Source organism: Misgurnus anguillicaudatus, chromosome 19 (assembly GCF_027580225.2).
Source record: "Misgurnus anguillicaudatus chromosome 19, ASM2758022v2, whole genome shotgun sequence".
Taxonomy (NCBI): domain Eukaryota; kingdom Metazoa; phylum Chordata; class Actinopteri; order Cypriniformes; family Cobitidae; genus Misgurnus; species Misgurnus anguillicaudatus.
The window spans coordinates 11,852,909-11,871,191 of NC_073355.2; the positions used below are offsets into that span (position 1 = coordinate 11,852,909).

Consider the following 18,283-nt stretch of genomic DNA (forward strand, 5'->3'; position numbering starts at 1 on the left):
AAAAATGTTTTGATTCCATTTACTTGTTAGACATGGAAAATATTGTGTATGGTTCTTCTGCGTGTGCAGCACGTATTGAGTTTCTGCACGAGAGCGCCCCCTGGCTTTTGGATGTAGCGGCATTTCACTGTAATTCATTGAGAAGCATAGCAAGCATCATCGGCCGATATACTGTATCAGATCGCTTCAAATCATGTATTACAAACTCTTTAACTTCACACTTTTCCTTTTATTTATTTGCACATATCAGACAACCGATTTTACATCTCGATATATGATTTTAAACCAAAGCACAGTATGTAAAAGTCACTCCTTGTCAAAACATGCCATAAAGACTCTGAAATAAATTAAACGGCTCATTGACCCAATTTTAGTTTCTACTGTACAGACTGGGCAATGCAGATCTATATACATAATAAACATAACAAAATAGTCAACAAAGTGCATGATAACTGTGAAATCAAATGTAAATGAACTCCAGCAAGTGCTCTTAAAATACAACGTAAATATACTGAACTTAAACACTGTGGAAAAACACAAGTCTGCTTCCATTCCATATGTGAAATAAATAAAGAGTGAATATCAAACTCGCAGGCAGATTCAGAGGCACATGGGATAGAAATGAGGTTCATGACCACTGACAAATTGTGCAAGCATGACCACATTGCACAGATGCTGATTTAGTACAGTTCAACAAATAAAACAGTATTAGTGGTTCGGTCAATGGAAGGTGATGTCATCAAAACCATTGCAACTATGAAAGTGCAGCTTAGCAGAAATACCATAGATCCGTCTTGGAAACTTGGATTGGACAAAGCGGAAGCCCTAAAACAAACCAACCCTGTTGTTTATTTATTCATAATAGCTCTGTTAAAGATGGTTGATATTTTTTATGCTATTTACCATTATCTAACTCCAGCACTATCCCGCCCTCCATATTACAACCGAGTACTGTGCCTGAATAAAGGTGAACCTCTAATCCAGTAAATCAAGGATGAGGGATCTCCCTTCATGCCTTAAATATACACATACAACACACAAACAATCATTTGCATTGTTAAACATACAGTGATGTTCACCTTAAACAAAATCCCTTTTCGTTCATCTTCATTGTGCAACACACTAAAAACCACTCGCGCAGAAGCTGTGGTCCGAAGCAGACCTTTGTCATTTTGCTGGCTTCAAGTGAGGATAAAACCGAGAAATGCTGATCTGCAGAACGGAGATCAGCTGAACCACACGGTTACAGGAACGGACCCTCGCACCTGACATGCATCTGTCAGACACGCTGGAGGCACGGCATTCTCAGCATTCTCTCTTTCTCTCTCACCACACACATACTCGCGCACACATACACACTCTTTTAAGTGTCCTCTCTGTTTCCATAATGTGTCGGGGATTGTGTGGAGGTAGCTAGAAACGTCTCTCACACGCTGAGCGGGAGCATGCCGGGAGGAGACATGGTCCGCGGGGAAGCAAGGGTGGTCAGGGCGCCGGGGTCCAGTCCATTCATATTCCTGTGAAAAACATTGATAAGAAATTTATTAATTAAAGCATACATTAATGCAGATTCTTTATCCAAAGTGACTTGCATTGCATTTAGGGTCGCAAAGTTAAGAAATTTTGGAATTATTCCAAGTTGGGAAAAAAAGGAATTTACAGAAATTGTTTAAAAATCTATACAAACTGCATTACAAACATTAGCTTCCTCGATATCTGACTCATCTTCATGAGTTTGCCACAATTCCCATTTATTTCCGTGTAATATTTAACGGAACGTTAAAAAAATTGCATTCAAGATACACATATATGACCCTGTCAAAGCTTAGGAGCATAAAACTTTGATTTTACGTAGACCAGTAGTTAATTGGACTTTCTGGTTAGTGAACAGTAGGGGTATGACGAGACACTAACTCCATGAGACGAGACACGAAATTGGGATTGATGATTTTACCATTAAAGGGGAGGATTTTCCACCATCTAGTGGTGAAATTAGATTTTGCATTCAAACAAACTAACGCTCTCTAACGCCTCGCTTTTCCAAATGCGTGTTGCAACTACGGTAGCCTTCATGTACTCACTGATCTTCTTGTCCATTTCAGCTAGTTCACGTGTTCTGAACGAAAACGCGTTGTGGAAACGTGTTGCGGTAGGCTAGTGCTTTTTGTCCCTCTTTGCTGTTATAGTTCATCAGTATGGCGGAACGACATGGAAATTGAAACCACAATTAGGACTGTCACAATTATGAAATTTGCCTGACGGTTAATTGTTTAATAAATTGTGACGATTATGACGATTAATTGCCTGTTTATTGCTTTGACATTTAATACTCAAAAATTGTTGGTTATGAAAAGATTTTCACAGATTGTTGTGGTTTTTTTAAATAAATCTTTTGCCAAGTTTATCTGGCAGTAAATATTTATACACAACACATTTTTAAAAGTAAACTGATACGATCTCGTTTTTACATGCACTGCAGCTCCCCCTTGTGTTTTTTAGAGAGATGTGCAATCATTGCGGTGATCTGAAATAATCGCGATGAGGTCAAACAATTGTGATGAAAAGATTATTTAATCATTGTGACAGCCCTAACCACAATTTTGAAATAGTTTAACTAATCTAGGGCAGTCCTTAACAATTATTTTGGTAATTGATAATGAATAGATTTTTTTGGTAATGAGCAATAACCCTTAAAATGACTTATGATGATGATGATTCAATAATAATAGGTTCAAAGTATCAAAAGCAAGTAAAAACATGGTTTAATTAAACAATGTAATAAACCAAGCATTAGTGTAGTAGAACCTACGCACGACTATAAATCGCACTTAAAAAGGTTTTGCCACAAACTCAATTTTATGCAGCATTTCACCTCCATGAGAAATCTGCAGACATTTTAATCTCATCTCACGAGATCTCGTCACACCTGTAGTGAACAGACAGAATAGAAAAGGCAAGCGCTTACGTTTTGTCGAAATACGTAGTGTGGAGAGAATGCGAGAACTTGGTTGCGTTGCTGTTCATGAGGTTTCCATTTCCAGTGGCGTAGTTCTTCCTTGCTGCCTGATCTTTGGCAAAGTTCCTACAAGCAGCTAATTTTGACTCCAGAGCCTGCAATTACAAAACATTGCAGTTTTTTCCATTAGTACATGTTCAGCGGTAGATAAAGTCTGCTGTGTTTCTAACAATGAGCGTCTCATTCACATAAAACAAAACTTACGCCGACTTTCCGTAGAAGGTCACTGACGATGTTAAGGGCTGAGATGCGTGCGGATGGTGTGAGGGAGGAGTTTCCACAGCCATTGGTTAATGCTTTGAATACATAATAAATACAAAGACAATCAAACAGATGGTAATAAAACAAATAAAAATAGATGTTACTAGTTACAGTTAGATGAAAGTGGATAAAACTTATTTTTTTATGTTTTATATTCAATAAAAATTCAGGAAAATGTCAATCTTTGACATGACCTTAACTCAGTCAATATTAAAGATACCAATGTTATATTTTGACACAATGTAGGATGGTTTTATGTTGGATTTTCACAGGGAGGGTCATATATAGGCAAACAACGGCGGATTAATCAGCCTGATTTATTGCTGATTTAGTGTACATGGGATGTTTACCTTTTTGACCGATAAAAGGATGCTCTATATTCTTCCCCACAGGTGTAGCAGGTAGGGACAGCGAGGCTTGCACAGCCGAGTCGGTCTTATCAATGTCTAAAGTGGGCGAGCTGGGAGCCGACATCCTAACATCTGACGTCCTTTCTCGTACAGCCAACTCCTGTCTCAAATCTATAACAAAACACACATTTAGTATTGCTCTGGGGCAACGAATTGCATCATTACAAAGTCAATGCATGACGTGTTATTAGCATAGTATTTAAGTGTTATACCTCTTGCTTCATCTTTAAGTCTTTGCACCGAGACCAGCAGTGACTCCTTCTCGTCCAGTTCACTCTCTAGGAAAGCGTTTCGCTCTATGGCCTGGTTTAACCGCTGTTCAAAGTCCTCCAGAGATGTGATAGTGGCCCTGTACACATCCAGCACACAATTTAACACGCCGGTAATAAATGTATCTATGTGCAATGTATTTGTTAGGTCTAAACCTGAGCTATATCCAACCGTTTGGATATAGCTCCAATTTAGCAATACAAAAACTCAGTCAATCAGTGTGTGTACCTCTTGGCTCTCTCCAGGTCATCGTTGGCCTGCTCCAGCTCCCTGACATATTTGTGCAGCTGCTCCTTTATGCCGCGCGTTTGGACCAAGTCGTCCTCCAGCATGGAGATCTGCTTATAGCTCTGTGCATACTGCTGCTCCAGTTTCTCCTACATACAGAGACACAGGGGCGTCACAGTATGAGACACGAGCCCTTACAACACAACATTAAAGCAACGGCTCACCCGAAAAACCCTGAAGCCTGTACCACTTCGCACTCCAAATGAACAACAAAAAGAGATAGACAAATCAACAAACCCGGACCCTATTTAAGGAAACATACGTGAATGTATTTTTGTTCTTCAACCAAGTCAGAAAATCATGTTGGAATGACATTGAGATTCATATTTGGTTCGATTAAAAGAAAGCAGGACATAATGGTGGACATGGCAACCCTCACAACCACTCCTGTACAGGAGGTAACCCACTTTCTCCACATCATTTTTATTAGTCTAAATGAACGCATTGTTCTGGGTTGAGCAAAATAACAAGCAGCCCATATTTCCCAGAATGAGCAGAGCATAATTTAGCTATCTCTAAATGCGACCTTTAATGATCGTGCTTTGTGGGACGGCACAGATCGATTGAATAAAATTTTATTTGAAGAAATGGGAACTTTGTATAAGTAGCATAAATCACAATCTTTGTTCCTCTGAGCCCAAGTCACTTTGAGGATATTTTCGTCTGGATTGTTTTGAACTTTTCTGCTGAGTCTTAGCTTTCTATTTTCTTCTTCTTGATCCTGACATCCAATTACGGTACGCTAGGGATTAACCGAGACCCTGGACAGCTCGAACAACACACTGCAATGTTCTTGGTTAAACACTGAATCCTTCATATATAGATGGATGATAATAGTGATATCCTAACAAAAAAGTGCCTATGTACCCATAAAGGAGACGAAATGCAGAATTTCACAATTTTTTTGTATTGCATCAATGGCTTAACGTCACAATAGGGTCACAATTCACATCAAATCTTTGGACCATCTTACCTTGAGTGTTTCCACCTCGTTCTTCAGCCTCTGGTTCTCAGACTGCAGATCTCGGATGCGGTGCTCCGCCTGCCCGAGCTGCGCCTCCAACTCGGCCTCCAGCTCCCGACTGCCCTCCTGAAACTCCTGCAACTCCTCTTGAGCATCATGACAACTGCAAACATATGAAACGTCCGACTCCAATCAATCTGCAGTCAAAAGTCACCAACCATCTGTGACCCAGACCATACGTTCATTACGTTTACTATGCAATGCAAATTGACACCCTGACTGACTGTGACGGGGGTTAAGTGTTTAGGCCTTGACAGCTGGTGCTATAGAAGATAATGAATTACAGTCACTCGGGATTGTGACCATTCAGATTGAATCTCCTCTGGAGGTCCAAGGGCTGGAAGTGATCTCTCTTGGAACCCTACCATTGCATATCCCACAATTTCAATTATGACAAAGCTAATTTCAAAGCCTAAAAAACATGGTTACGATAGACCGTTTCAGCAGTAACAACATAAACAAACGGCTTTCGTGGAACAAACTCAGAAAAAGAATCAATAACAAGATGACAAGCAAAATAAACAAGAAGTAGATTACCTTAATTCATAGCTAAAGCATATCAAAAACTACACTGAGCAAACGTTACTGTGTAAAATGTGTACTATATAATGGATACAATCTTAACTACAGATCGGCTGCCAAACCTCATCTATGATTGCCATCTTTCCTTGTCTTTAGGAAACCAAAACATTTGTTATTTTCAACTATGTATTTGTTTCAGAGTTCAACTAGTCAGACCATTAAACGTACATAGACCGGAAGTAACCGTGTCAATGCACGCGTGTCCTATGAAACCGTCTCAAGTCTGACGTCATGCGCCACTTCCGAGTCCAACCGCTTACAGATGTCATAAAGAAATTAACAAAAAAATATGTCATTATAGTATCATTATGAAAAACTACCAAAAACCCCAGATCCTAATTTATATCTCTAACAAAATCCAAGATGACCAGACATGAATTTATGGACGTGGATTTTTTATGAATTATTAATATATTGCTGTCTTTGATTCTGCAGTTTACACATGTAAAATTATTGCTTAAATGTGTGAATGGCTGTTTAAATAATATCCTCTATTGAAATGAGTGGAGGTTTGGACCCGGAAACAGTATTCCTTACGTTATCACTTAACAACCGGATAGTTCAAACAATGGAAATCAACACACATAAAAACAATCATGGATACTACAAAAAAATTTCATTTTCTTAAGGGCTGCTATTTATTTTATCATGTCAGGTTCATATCTTGGCCCGAAAAAGGTTTAAAGATCTGCTGCATGCATCAGCATAATGGCAAACTGAGACAAATGTTCACTCTGACCCCTTGAAGGTCAGAGGTCAGGGGACACAGGCAGGTCTAAAATGAATAAAAGAGACTTGAAGGAAGGAAATGAGCTCAGCAGACTGACATGCATGGTCCTGGTTGTTTTTAGCATTTCCGAAACTATGTTGTTTAGTTTGACAGGAGGTGAGCCTTTAACCCGGACCATTTCCCCCAGTCTACTATTGTCATGTGCTGAGGGAACCTTAAATCTGTCGCCTCCTCCCTTCTTTCCTGACATAGCAGACACAAACCTTAAAAACATGCACACAACAACGGGAAAACATTTGTGTAATAAGATTAATTAAGCATTAAATGGATCAACGATACTTTTCTGAAGAACTTATGAATGGTTCTTGCCATCATGATGCAGTTTCTGGGGAGGTGCTTACTAGTCGGTTTTATAAAAATTGTAACACCAAGTGTGACAAAAGAATAAGTAAAGACTTATTTTCAACATACATGGCCTTTTGGAGGCGCTGGTTTCAAAGAACAAAAACAAACAACATGGCCTTGTTTCAACTTTGCTGTACTGCTAATTTGACTTCAGGAAGGCGACACAAGAGTCTGAACTCTCTGTCAAGTTAAAGAGTTTAAAGACACTGTAAGTATTTCCATGACAGCTGTTTGCTCCTTCCTTGGCAGGAAATTCCTTGGATTTGAGAACTTCCTGTGCTCCACCAAAACCACAACCCAGGAGTCTGAACACATGTTGAGTGTGAGATCTCAGAGCGACGGTGCTGGGAACTACCAGAGATCACCACCACCACGACACAGCAGCATCAGCTCTCTTTAGATGAGGGACAGTCTCATTCCACTTATGGTAAGGTCAAAAATACAGTCTGAGCTAAATAATAACATTTAAACATTGTCTTGATAAAGCCTGAACTAGGGATCGACCGATATGGATTTTTCAGTGCCGATGCCGATACCGATTTTTGTTTCATCAGCCTTAAGCCCCCTTTTCACTGCACACGACAAACGACGGCGGATAAGCCGGAGTCATTCATTTCCTATGGAGAATCGCAAAGGGGTTGCGCGAGGTGCCGACCATCTGCGGATGCGTAAATATCGGATCCGTTTTGAGCGTTGGATCCGTTAAAAATTTGAACTTGTGCGACTAAACCGCATGCGATATGCCGACCGGAAGTTATGATTTTCATTGTATTCCAATCACAAACTGTGTGTGAGGTGAAAATTATTAATCATTTTGGTTTAACTTTATTAGTAACTGATAAGTAATACATTATTAATTTAATTTGTGTACGTTATTATTTTAACCTTGTCTATATATGTTCTCTCCAAAAAAATATTTGCAGTCTTTGTCATATATGCATAGCTGTTTATTGTTTCATTCATTTGCGTTCATTTATTTATTTCACCATGATAAACATATTAGAATGAAGCCTCTTGCGCTGGAATGAGCTTCTCTCCCATATACGATTAAACTGAAACTTCCTTACGACTGCCACTAGGGGGAGAACTCCGACTGTCGTTTCCGTATGTCGTGTGCAGTGGAAAGGCGGCTTTAGCCGATGACCGATACAGGCTGCCGATATTTTGAGCCGATACTGCTTTTGCTCACTCAATTTACATCATAAAAATTACACAATGATGATGCTAAATGTTACAAGTCTTAATTTTAAAAAAGTAACATGTATAGAACTTAAAAAAACTATATTTAACCAATAGTAAAAACAGGTGAGGGTGCTATAGAACCATCTTTTGATGTTGTCATGGAAAGGTTGGTTGTTTTTACTCACATGACCTGCAATCGCTTGCGGCTTCCAGCAGTCTGTAAATAATGCCGGGGAAAAAATCGGCCAACACGGCAGCCACATATCGGGCGATGCCAATACACAAAACTCGCAAATATTGGTCCGATATATCGGCCGGCCGATATATCGGTCTATCACTAGCCTGAACGCTGAGAACAGTGACTGAAATCCTGTATTGATAAATCGGTTTGCATTTATCAACATTAATACAATGTCTATTGAAATATGAAACAAATGGTGCCACAGTAAAGAGCACCAAATTTTACAAAAAAGACAAAACATATAACAGCTGGGGCTGTGGAGCATATTTACAGTGTTATAGGGTCTCTTTTGCAATGAAAGGCTCCATGTGTTTTCTCAAATCTCCTGCAGGGTTTTTTAATGTAGGCATGAACAACATAGACAATTGCTGTTGCCCTAGCCAGTTAAAATCTCAAACTAAATTACAGTCTTATATAAGGTTCACAAAAAAGCTCTCATTTGCACCTACTTTGCATTTCTTTCCATTACAAATGCGCTGTTGTGTCAGTGTCAGGTTTTAAAGCACTGATGCCAGACATCACTGGCTATTGCACGTCACACAACTAAAAGTCTGATTTAAAGGGATAGTTTAGCCAAAACAAAAATTACCCCATGATTTACTCACCCCCAATGTATATGATTATCTTTATTTAGACGAACACAATCGGAGTTATATTAGAAAATGTCCTGGCTGTTCCAAAGCTTTATAATGGTAGTAAATGGTGCTTCTGATTTGAAGCCCAAAAAGTCCTTCGCAGAAGTAATCCACACGGCTCCAGGGGGATAATAAAGGACTTCTAAGGGTAATCAATGCAATTTGTAAGAAAAATATATTTAATACTTTAAAAAATTAAAATAACTAGCTTTGTTTACAACCAACGCATGTTTACAATCAAATGACATACCGTCTAGTCTCTCTCGTCTCATAAGCTACATCCTACGTCACTTAAGTTTTACGAGAGAGTGGCTTTCCAGCATATGACATTGGACATAGCGCATTAGACGAGACCCTACATCATTTGCCCGTGAACGCACGTCGGCCGTTACTGGAAGCTAGCTATTTTAGTTTGTAAAGCTCCACATTTTCTTTTAGCTTAAAATCAGAAGCAACATCCACCACCACTACAAAGCCCGGAACCGCCACAAAACTTTCCAATATAACTCTGATTGTGTTCGTCTGGAAAAAAAAGTCGTCACAGAGCTCCAAACTGCCCCCAAAATTGAGAGTGTGCCACTGAATTTTACATCCATTTGCACATGTGCGACCAGTAAATTTGACATTTTTTTGTGATGTGACACTAAATTTAAAACAGGACATTATACTTTCTGCATCTATCATTTCAGTTTTTATTAGTAATACAGTGTATTACTTAGTAGAAATGTGAATATTTGGTTAGCATGTTGATTTACGGTATGTGCCCCTAAATTTTCTGGTTGCGCCCCTAAAATTTTCAGTTGGGGGCCACTGTGCTCCTAGTGAAAAAAGTTAGTCTGGAGCCCTGAGTCATATTCATTGAGGATGGCCTAAGGGGGGAGTAAATCATGGGGTCATTTTCATTTTTGGCTGAACTATCCCTTTAAAAGCTATGACATAGGGAAAGATAGTGGGAGTTGTTGCCAGATAAAGCTATTGCATGAAAACTATCATGCTTTTTGTGCAAATATTAACATCTTATCATATAAGCCCATAGTCATATAGATCTGAAATGTCTAAACTGCTTAAAAGAATCTGTAATGTTCTCCTCATGGCTGTTACACAGAAATGTCAGAGTCCTACCTCTTTTTGTATTTGAGAGACAAACTCTTCCAGTAATCGATTTCCTCGTCTTTTGAAGAGAATTTCTGCATCATCTCCGTGTCCATTGTGGGGACCTGTGGAAGTCAATGGGAATCAGATCAGTCCTGAGAGTCATTTGCATCTCCTAATTCAGTTTTGTCCCTGTACAACAACAACAGATCAAACCCAGAAGGCTTGTGGTGTCTGTCCTCATCTGACATGACTCCAAACATCAAATAGCATTATTTCCTACCATTTTTCTTTTTCTTTAAATGATTGTTCATTACAACAGCTTTGTGTGAAGAAAAGACCAAAATGCTGTTCTTTGATACTCTTTATCTTTAAATGCTTCAGATGCACTAAGTTTAAGGCGATGTTTTGCTTATACTCACGCATGCCTATTGACTGAATTAACACGTGCATGACGTGAGCTTTTTCACAGATTCACAATTATTAAGTTTATACAACAAGGCGTTGTCTTCAAAAACCATCATCAAAAGTTGTGTTTTGAGGACCCAAATATGCAACCACCGTCAAACAGAAAAGTATTTCAGTCTTTTTTTGACAGACGACATAAAATAATTTAGACTTGAAACCTCACTCCAACCTCAGTTTTATCTAACGCTTATTGGGAGTCATTATATGTCATGATGGTCATTGGATCTGACATGATGAGGAGCACAGAAACTGTACTTTCCGATTCTGGCCACATGACCCCTATCAGTGACTCAACAAGCAGCAGATGCACCTGTTTTGCTTCAAGCAGCAAGAAATATTTCAGACATCTCAGGAGCGTCACATGGTGTGACCCGGCACTTCTGTTCAAAACAATGCACAGATTTCAACCGTAAATTAGCTGTAAACTATAAGCTAGAGTCAAACACATATTTTGACATGACGAGCCACACAGATGATGGACTGAATACAATGTTCTGATGATCTTCGGATCGTGCGCCCTCGAAAAAGAAAATACCGGCTGCCACTGTTCCCAACCTCTCTACGACCGTGGGAACACTATTACTAACTTATTAAAAACCCCACAGAGCAAGGAAATTACAGACTAGACATTATGAAAGTGATTGCAATATCTCACTCCAGTATGTTCTGCCATATATTTATGACACCATCCTCCTACCCCCCCAGAAAAAAGCAGTGCCTCCAAAATATATAAAAAACTTATATATGTAGGGATCAAGCATATAACACAAAACCTGTGCATGCAAGAATGGGACTGTTTGTAGTCCTGAGGTCAGTCAAAGCTGATGTCATTTCAGTTGTAGCCATTTATAAAGTCTTAAGCTACTATACAGTGCTTCACCCACACCCCACTCCTGACAGCGAGACCATCTGTCCCCGCACCACAGGACAATACCACAGTTCCTGTTTACTGCAATAATATACATAACCTAAAGTCAGAGGTTCAGTAGGGATGACATCAATTCCAGTTTCACAATCCAAGACACGCCAAACTGCTGAGTAACAGACCACCAGTATCATCTCCTCAAGGATTTTAGAATGAGAGCTGGGCAGCTTTTCAAATCTGCGTATGGCTTTCAAGCACCAATCATAGGCTATCTATTATCAAGAACGTGTACAACGTCACGTATTTTGGTATTGATTTGTCATTAATAACACATAAAATTCAGTTAATGTTGATTTACCTTTAGGCGCATATGAAATGACACATTTTTATTTGCCATTAACGTAATGACGTCAGAAATGTACAATCTTTACGGCATCTCAAAATATGCAAAACGTAAGAAAGGTTGTGTTCATTTGTCGTGCACGATATGACGCAAAACATAAGTTAACGTTACGTCAATTGACAGATCACTCTGTCGAGGTTACTCACCGAATTCAAAAATAAACTATTCATTTTTTAATTCTTTAGGCTTGTAACTGTGAATTACTGTGTCATTTGTATTCGTTGTAACGTTAACTGTGAGTTTTAATTCGTTGTGAATCAGTCAGGTTGATGTTTTGCCCGATGGGCCATCGTAATCTGAGCTGCCTTTAACGACTAACGTTAAAGGGTCAAAAACTCATATTATTCCGATATTTAACGTTACTATAAAACCTATCGACAAGCATTTCTCAATTCTCACTGGTTGATCGAAAGCAATGTTGACTATGACAGAAACCGGTGTTAGACCGAATTTACACCGGCACAAACGGGTCAGTTCACGATTCAAGATGTATCACTGTTTTTAAGTCCTTATCTCCGCTCTAAACTCCGTACTCAAACTGCTTTAAAATCGCCTAATCTTACCTTATCATGTCCTATTCCTCAGACCAGCTAACAGACTCGGCACCTCCCGTACGCTCGAGAGTCGGCGGATGAAAATGCCAACGCGACTCCACTGATTTTCCCTCTTCAGCTTCCGGTAAAGATGACGACACTGCGTCATGACGTTGCGGAGGCGTTAGCGAAACTGTCACAAGGCATGCTCTCGTGTTTCATGCCAGTCGTCTCATAAAAAATAAATCCTCTCATTCACTCAACTAGCGATTTGCTATAGATTACTAATCATATAAGAACAGATGTTTATTTTATTGAGCAATTTCCCTCAGCTCGTGTTTAAATGATATCTTAAAATGTATAGCCTATTAATAGTAATACATTGATTGAATAGATTTACAATGTAGGCTCAGGATCTATCTATCTATATGACTGTCCGTCCATCTGTCTGTCTTTACAATAAAGTATTTTATAGTAGGCCTAAGCACTAAATTATTTGTTATCTATCTATCTGTCTGTCTGTCTGTCTGTCTGTCTGTCTGTCCGTCCGTCCATCTATCAATCTATCTGCCTGTCTGTTCGTCGCCTGTATGTGTTTGTCTGTATGTATGTCTATCTGTCCGTCTGTCTGTTTGTTTGTCTATCTATCTATCTATTGATCTGTCTGTCTGTCTGTGACTATCTATGTGTCCGTCTATCTATATGTCTATCTGTCTGTCTGTCTGTCTGTCTGTCCGTCCAGCTGTCTGTGTTTGTCTGTATGTCTATCTGTCCGTCCCTCTATCTATCTATCTGTCTGTCTGTCCATCCGTCCGTCCGCCTATGTTTGTTTTTATGTCTATCTGTCCATCCGTTTGTTTGTCTATCTATCTATCGATCTGTTTGTCTGTCCGTCCGTCCGTATGTGTTTTTATGTATGTTGATCTGTCCGTTTGTCTGTTCGTCTATCTATCGATCTGTCTGTCAGTGACTGTCTGTCTGTCCTTCCAGCCTTCTGTGTTTGTCTGTATGACTATCTGTCCGTTCGTCTATCTATCTATCTATCTATCTGTCCGTCCCTCCGCCTGTATGTGTTGTATGTCTATCTGTCCGTCTGTTCGTCTATCTATTGAGCTGTCTGTCTATCTGTGACTGTCTGTCTGTCTGTCCGTTCGTCTGTGTTTGTCTGTTCGTCTATCTATCTATCTGTCTGTGTTTGTCTGTATGTCTATCTGTCTGTCTGTCTGTCTGTCCACACGTCCTTTACAATAAAGTATTTTACAATAAGTATTCAAGTGTGTGCTATCTATCCGTCCGTCCGTCCGTCCGTCCGTCCATCAATCCATCCATCCATCCATCCATCCATCCATCCATCCATCCATCCATCCATCCATCCATCCATCCATCCATCCATCCATCCATCCATCTATCTATATCGGTCTGTCTGTCTGTCTGTCTGTCTGTCCGTCCGTCCTTCCGTCCGTATTTGTTTGTCTGTATGTCTATCTGTCCGTCCGTCTGTTCATCTATCTATCTGGCTGTCTGTCCATCCGTCACGTCTATCTGTCCGTCTGTCTGTTTGTCTATCTATCTGTCTCTTTGTCTGTCTGTCCATCTATCTGTGTCTGTCTTTCCGTTCGTTCATCCATCCATCTATCTGCCCGCCCGTCCGTCTATCTGTATGACTATCTGTCCATAAGTCTATCTATCTGTCTGTCCGTCTATCTGTGTTTGTATGTCTATCTGTCTGTCTGTCTGTCTGCCTGTCTGTCAATATGTCAGTCTATCTATCTGTCTGTGTGTCCGTCCGTATGTGTTTGTCTGTATGTCTATCTGTCTGTCCGTCTGTTTGTCTATCTATCTGTCTTTCTGTCTGTCTTTGCAATAAAGTATTTTACAGTATGCACTAAAGTATTTGTTATCTATCTATCTGTCAGTCAGTCAGTTCATTCGTCCGTCTGTCTATCTATCCATTTATCTATCTATCTGGCTGTCTTTACAATAAAGTATTTTACAATAAGTATTTAAGTGTGTGCTATCTATCTGTATTTCTTTCTGTATGTCTGTCCGTCCGTCCATCTGTCTGTCTTTACAATAAAGTACTTTTACAGTAAGCACTAAATTATTTGTCATCTATCTATCTAGCTGTTTGTCTTTCTTTAGAATAAAGAATTTTATTGTAAGCATTAAAGTATTTGTTTTCAGTCTGTCCAAATAATTTATAATATTTCACTAAAATAATTATTTTACAGTAAGCATTTAATTATCTATTTATCTGCTGTTGCATTAAAATATTTTAAGCATTTAAGTATTTAATAATCTCACTCAGATAAACATCAGAAAGACGACACTTTAACACTACAAAACAGTACTCCTGTAGACATATAAATAAACTTGTGTAATGTTTATTTTCTTGTTTCTTTTATTCCAGTTATATCCTGTCTGGCGACATTTTTTCATGACAATGCTCATGGCGTCACGGGTGTGAGTTTTATCTTATGGGAGTATCTGTTACCTGCGCCAGTCTGCAGTCTGTTTCCACAGGCTTCTGTTTACCTCAACGCAGTCAGACATCTTCAGACGAGCCAAAAGGAGCCGGCTGGGATTATTTAAAGTGGAGATATGGATGATGAGGCTCAGGAGTGCCCGGTCTGTTACGAGAATCTGTCAGAAAGTGTCAGGACACTGAGCTGCGGCCACCATTTCTGTCATGACTGCTTAGTACGAACGCTGCTGAACGCCAACCTGAATGGATCTATTAAACGGGACAATATCATCTGTCCCGTCTGCAGACACCTTACATTCATCACGAGGTTCCACCGATTTACAGCGTCAATTACTGAAGCCAAAAACACTGGCAAGACTTTGGAGGTGCCGTCTGTGCCCACTGCTGTATTATCAAGGAATGCTGGGATATCCCATAGCGGAGGTCTCGACTGTTTCGGCACATGTCTACGAAAGATCTCGTGTATACTTTGTAGACGAAGGCTCATCTGTCCTAAAGACTCTTCTGATGTGTTCATCATAAGTGAGTCTGGCCGACCCATGGACGAGAGTGATGTTATTGATATTGGAACAACTTCAACCATGCAACACAGCTACAGGAATGGACGCAGAATTTGTACAATCTCCTGTTGTCTTCTCATTTTAATGATCGCTTTTACCTTACTGGCTTTGGTGGCTGCCACACTTCCATGGGTGTTATTAGCTTAAACAGTGTGGCACTGTTTAGATATAATCCATTTAATTGATGTTTATTTATGTTGTACCTAATGTATTGCTGCAGGACAAGTGTATTATTTACTTTTACAGGACTGATGTGTGTTTTTGTCTGGTCCGAGTAAATGTTTTAAGGAGAACAATACCACATATCTAAAATGTGATCTGAGCCCAACTCATCAAGTGACTTTTTAAGACGCTGACCATTTAAACTTGGAGTAGCGAAGATGAGCTGGTCACCTGATCCTGGAAAAAACATCGTAGGGTTCAGTTACATCTATCATGGACACACACGCTTTAAGAATGGTGAATGATTTTAACTGGTTGCTTGGAATGACACACACCCTCTCGCTTGTCCAGAAACTCTTGTCACACAGGTTAGCAAGCGTCTTCAGCTAGTTTCAGCCTTAAAAGGACTGAAACCTCCTGTTCTGCTGAATGTATTAGTCATATTTGATTGGGGTGTTTCTGTATAGCTATAATGCTGTCTCAATGTGAAGTTAAACCCTCACAATTTTCTTAAAGTCCCCATGAAATTAAAACTGACAATACTATTTTTTACGGAATATTGCAGCAATCATTACAAATAATTTATTTGTGTTGTTAATAATTTCATTACGTGCCCTTATAAACTTTAATCAAAAACTGAAAATGTGCTCATCAAACATGTGCTTGTCATGTCAAAGTATGTGTTTGGTGCATCATGTAAACTTAAATGCATCACGTGCAGGCGCTTTGAAGGGGTATATGATAAAAGAGACGCTCATGTGTAATCAGAGTTTAGTATTAAGTTGGTCTTGTAAATGTGAGTGTCTCTTTAATCAAAAACCTTTTCGATGCGTGTGCAGCAGGCACATATTTGGATATGACGCATTATACACATGGTTCACATGACACTCCGAAAACAGATTTTTAATTTGCGCACCTCGGAAGAGAAGTCACTGGCCGCCACTGTTCCTCCCTCTTGTGAACTAGACTTAACTCCGCCCCCCTTCAATTGTCAGTCTGCTGCGGGTTCCAATTTTGAATGAAACGCCTACTTTTTTACACTCTAAAAAATATTCAACCCAGGTCTGGGTAACTGTGGGACAGAGCGCATTTCTGGGTTGAAGTGACCCAAATAGTGGGTTGTTTTAACCCAACTGCTGGGTTATTGCTAATCAACCAGGTTGAAACAGCCGGGCAGTTGGGTTAAAACGGCCCATTTTTTGGGTCGCTTTGGCCCAGAGATGTGTTCTGTCCTATAGTTACCCAGCCCGGGGTTAAAAACAAACCAATACTTTTTAGAGTGTATATCCAATCAATTTACAGAGGAAATCACAAGCCACGCCCACTATTTTCCTTGTGTGATATTCTGTTTGACTTAGAAATGCGTCACAATATGGAAGTCGATCACGACTTCTTGTTCACTGGGACTTTAAATGTCAAAAGGTAAAATGTTTAATACGTTTATTTGGTAGTTTGGAAAGTTGCATGTATTGTGTAGTCAGAAATGGCAATTTTAACTAATGAGGAATTTTATACTGATATAAAAATGATCAAGTGTAACTGCCTTACTTTACCAATAGTCTGAATAATTATGTAATATTTATTTTCCATTCATTGAAAACGGGTCACAGATGTTACAGTATGTCCATATTAAATTGGATAGCAAATAATTTGATTTAGCATTCTCACTTATCCTAAGAAAATTATTGTTTTGTAAATATTTTTGTGAATCTGGCCCCTGCTTTGTACATGTATAAGAGATTCTTTCTATTTTACAGTGTTTTGTTTTCTAGAAGAAAATGGTTTTACTCAGAGGTTGTGCTTTCATACCTCAGAAGACTTCATTTTCGATTGTTTTATTTTAAAGTATTAAATAATATTTGTCTTATGTTTCTTAAGAGATAAAAGTAAAATAATAATATATATAATATTTAATAATAATGTCAAAAAGTACATTTTGGTATTAATTAAAAACTATTCTTACTTGTAAACTGAGGTTTTAATAATGTGTTTTATACTGGCTCCTAAAAATGCTAAATACTTCTGCCTGTGGGTAAAGTGGTTTGGATAAGTGTCTGCTAAATGAATAAATGTAGATGTAAAATGACTGCAGACTTTGTATTTTGGCAAATTGAAGCACAGAAATGTTAAAACATTGTAGTCTTTTCTGAAACTCTTTGGTACACACCAAGCCAACAGTCGGTCATCTGGCAGGATTTAAGCATCGTCTGACTTAGTTGATTATTTTGTTCATCACTATTGATAAAAATAAGTCACCGTCCCTCTATATATAGGCGAGCTCCACAGCCTATTCGACAGGCTGAATCAGGCAAGTATATATATATATATATATATATATATATATATATATTTATTTATACAACAGTTCTTTCTGGTTCTCGAATCGATTGGCTAAGAGCTATGCGATATTGTGCTGATAACGGCACTGTAACCCAGTAGCGGAGTGGCAATCGGGAGAGTCGGGACTTTTCCCGATGGGCCGGTAGTGTTTTGAGGGCCGGTCTCACGCAGAAAAACTATTAATCATATTTAATATGCCGCAGCGCCCAAAATTTATCTGGCCGCATCGCTCTATCAAGAAGCCGTCTCCCCTGAGCGGAGTTCCAGTCGAGAGTGCAGCTTAACAGCCAATCAAAAAGAAAGAAAGAGGCTACACGATAGCCAATCAGAA

General features: G+C 39.2%; 2 protein-coding genes across 2 annotated transcripts; one reads left to right on the forward strand and one right to left on the reverse strand.

The window, feature by feature from the left end:
• Positions 1-208: 208 nt before the first annotated feature.
• ndel1b (nudE neurodevelopment protein 1-like 1b) lies at positions 209-12,593 on the reverse strand. Its single transcript, XM_055187166.2, has 9 exons — positions 12,436-12,593; positions 10,167-10,261; positions 5,219-5,372; positions 4,186-4,334; positions 3,900-4,036; positions 3,628-3,798; positions 3,221-3,312; positions 2,966-3,111; positions 209-1,517 (listed from the first exon to the last, which is right to left on the reverse strand). The coding sequence occupies exons 2-9, from the start codon at positions 10,250-10,252 to the stop codon at positions 1,427-1,429; spliced, it is 1,026 nt and encodes a 341-aa protein (XP_055043141.1). The 5' UTR covers positions 10,253-10,261; positions 12,436-12,593; the 3' UTR covers positions 209-1,426.
• Positions 7,052-17,479, forward strand: LOC129430132 (RING finger protein 222). The gene is made up of 2 exons (XM_055187178.2): positions 7,052-7,413; positions 14,816-17,479. Exon 2 carries the CDS (start codon positions 15,007-15,009, stop codon positions 15,595-15,597), a length of 591 nt encoding a protein of 196 aa, XP_055043153.1. The 5' UTR covers positions 7,052-7,413; positions 14,816-15,006; the 3' UTR covers positions 15,598-17,479.
• The last annotated feature ends 804 nt before the right edge of the window (positions 17,480-18,283 follow it).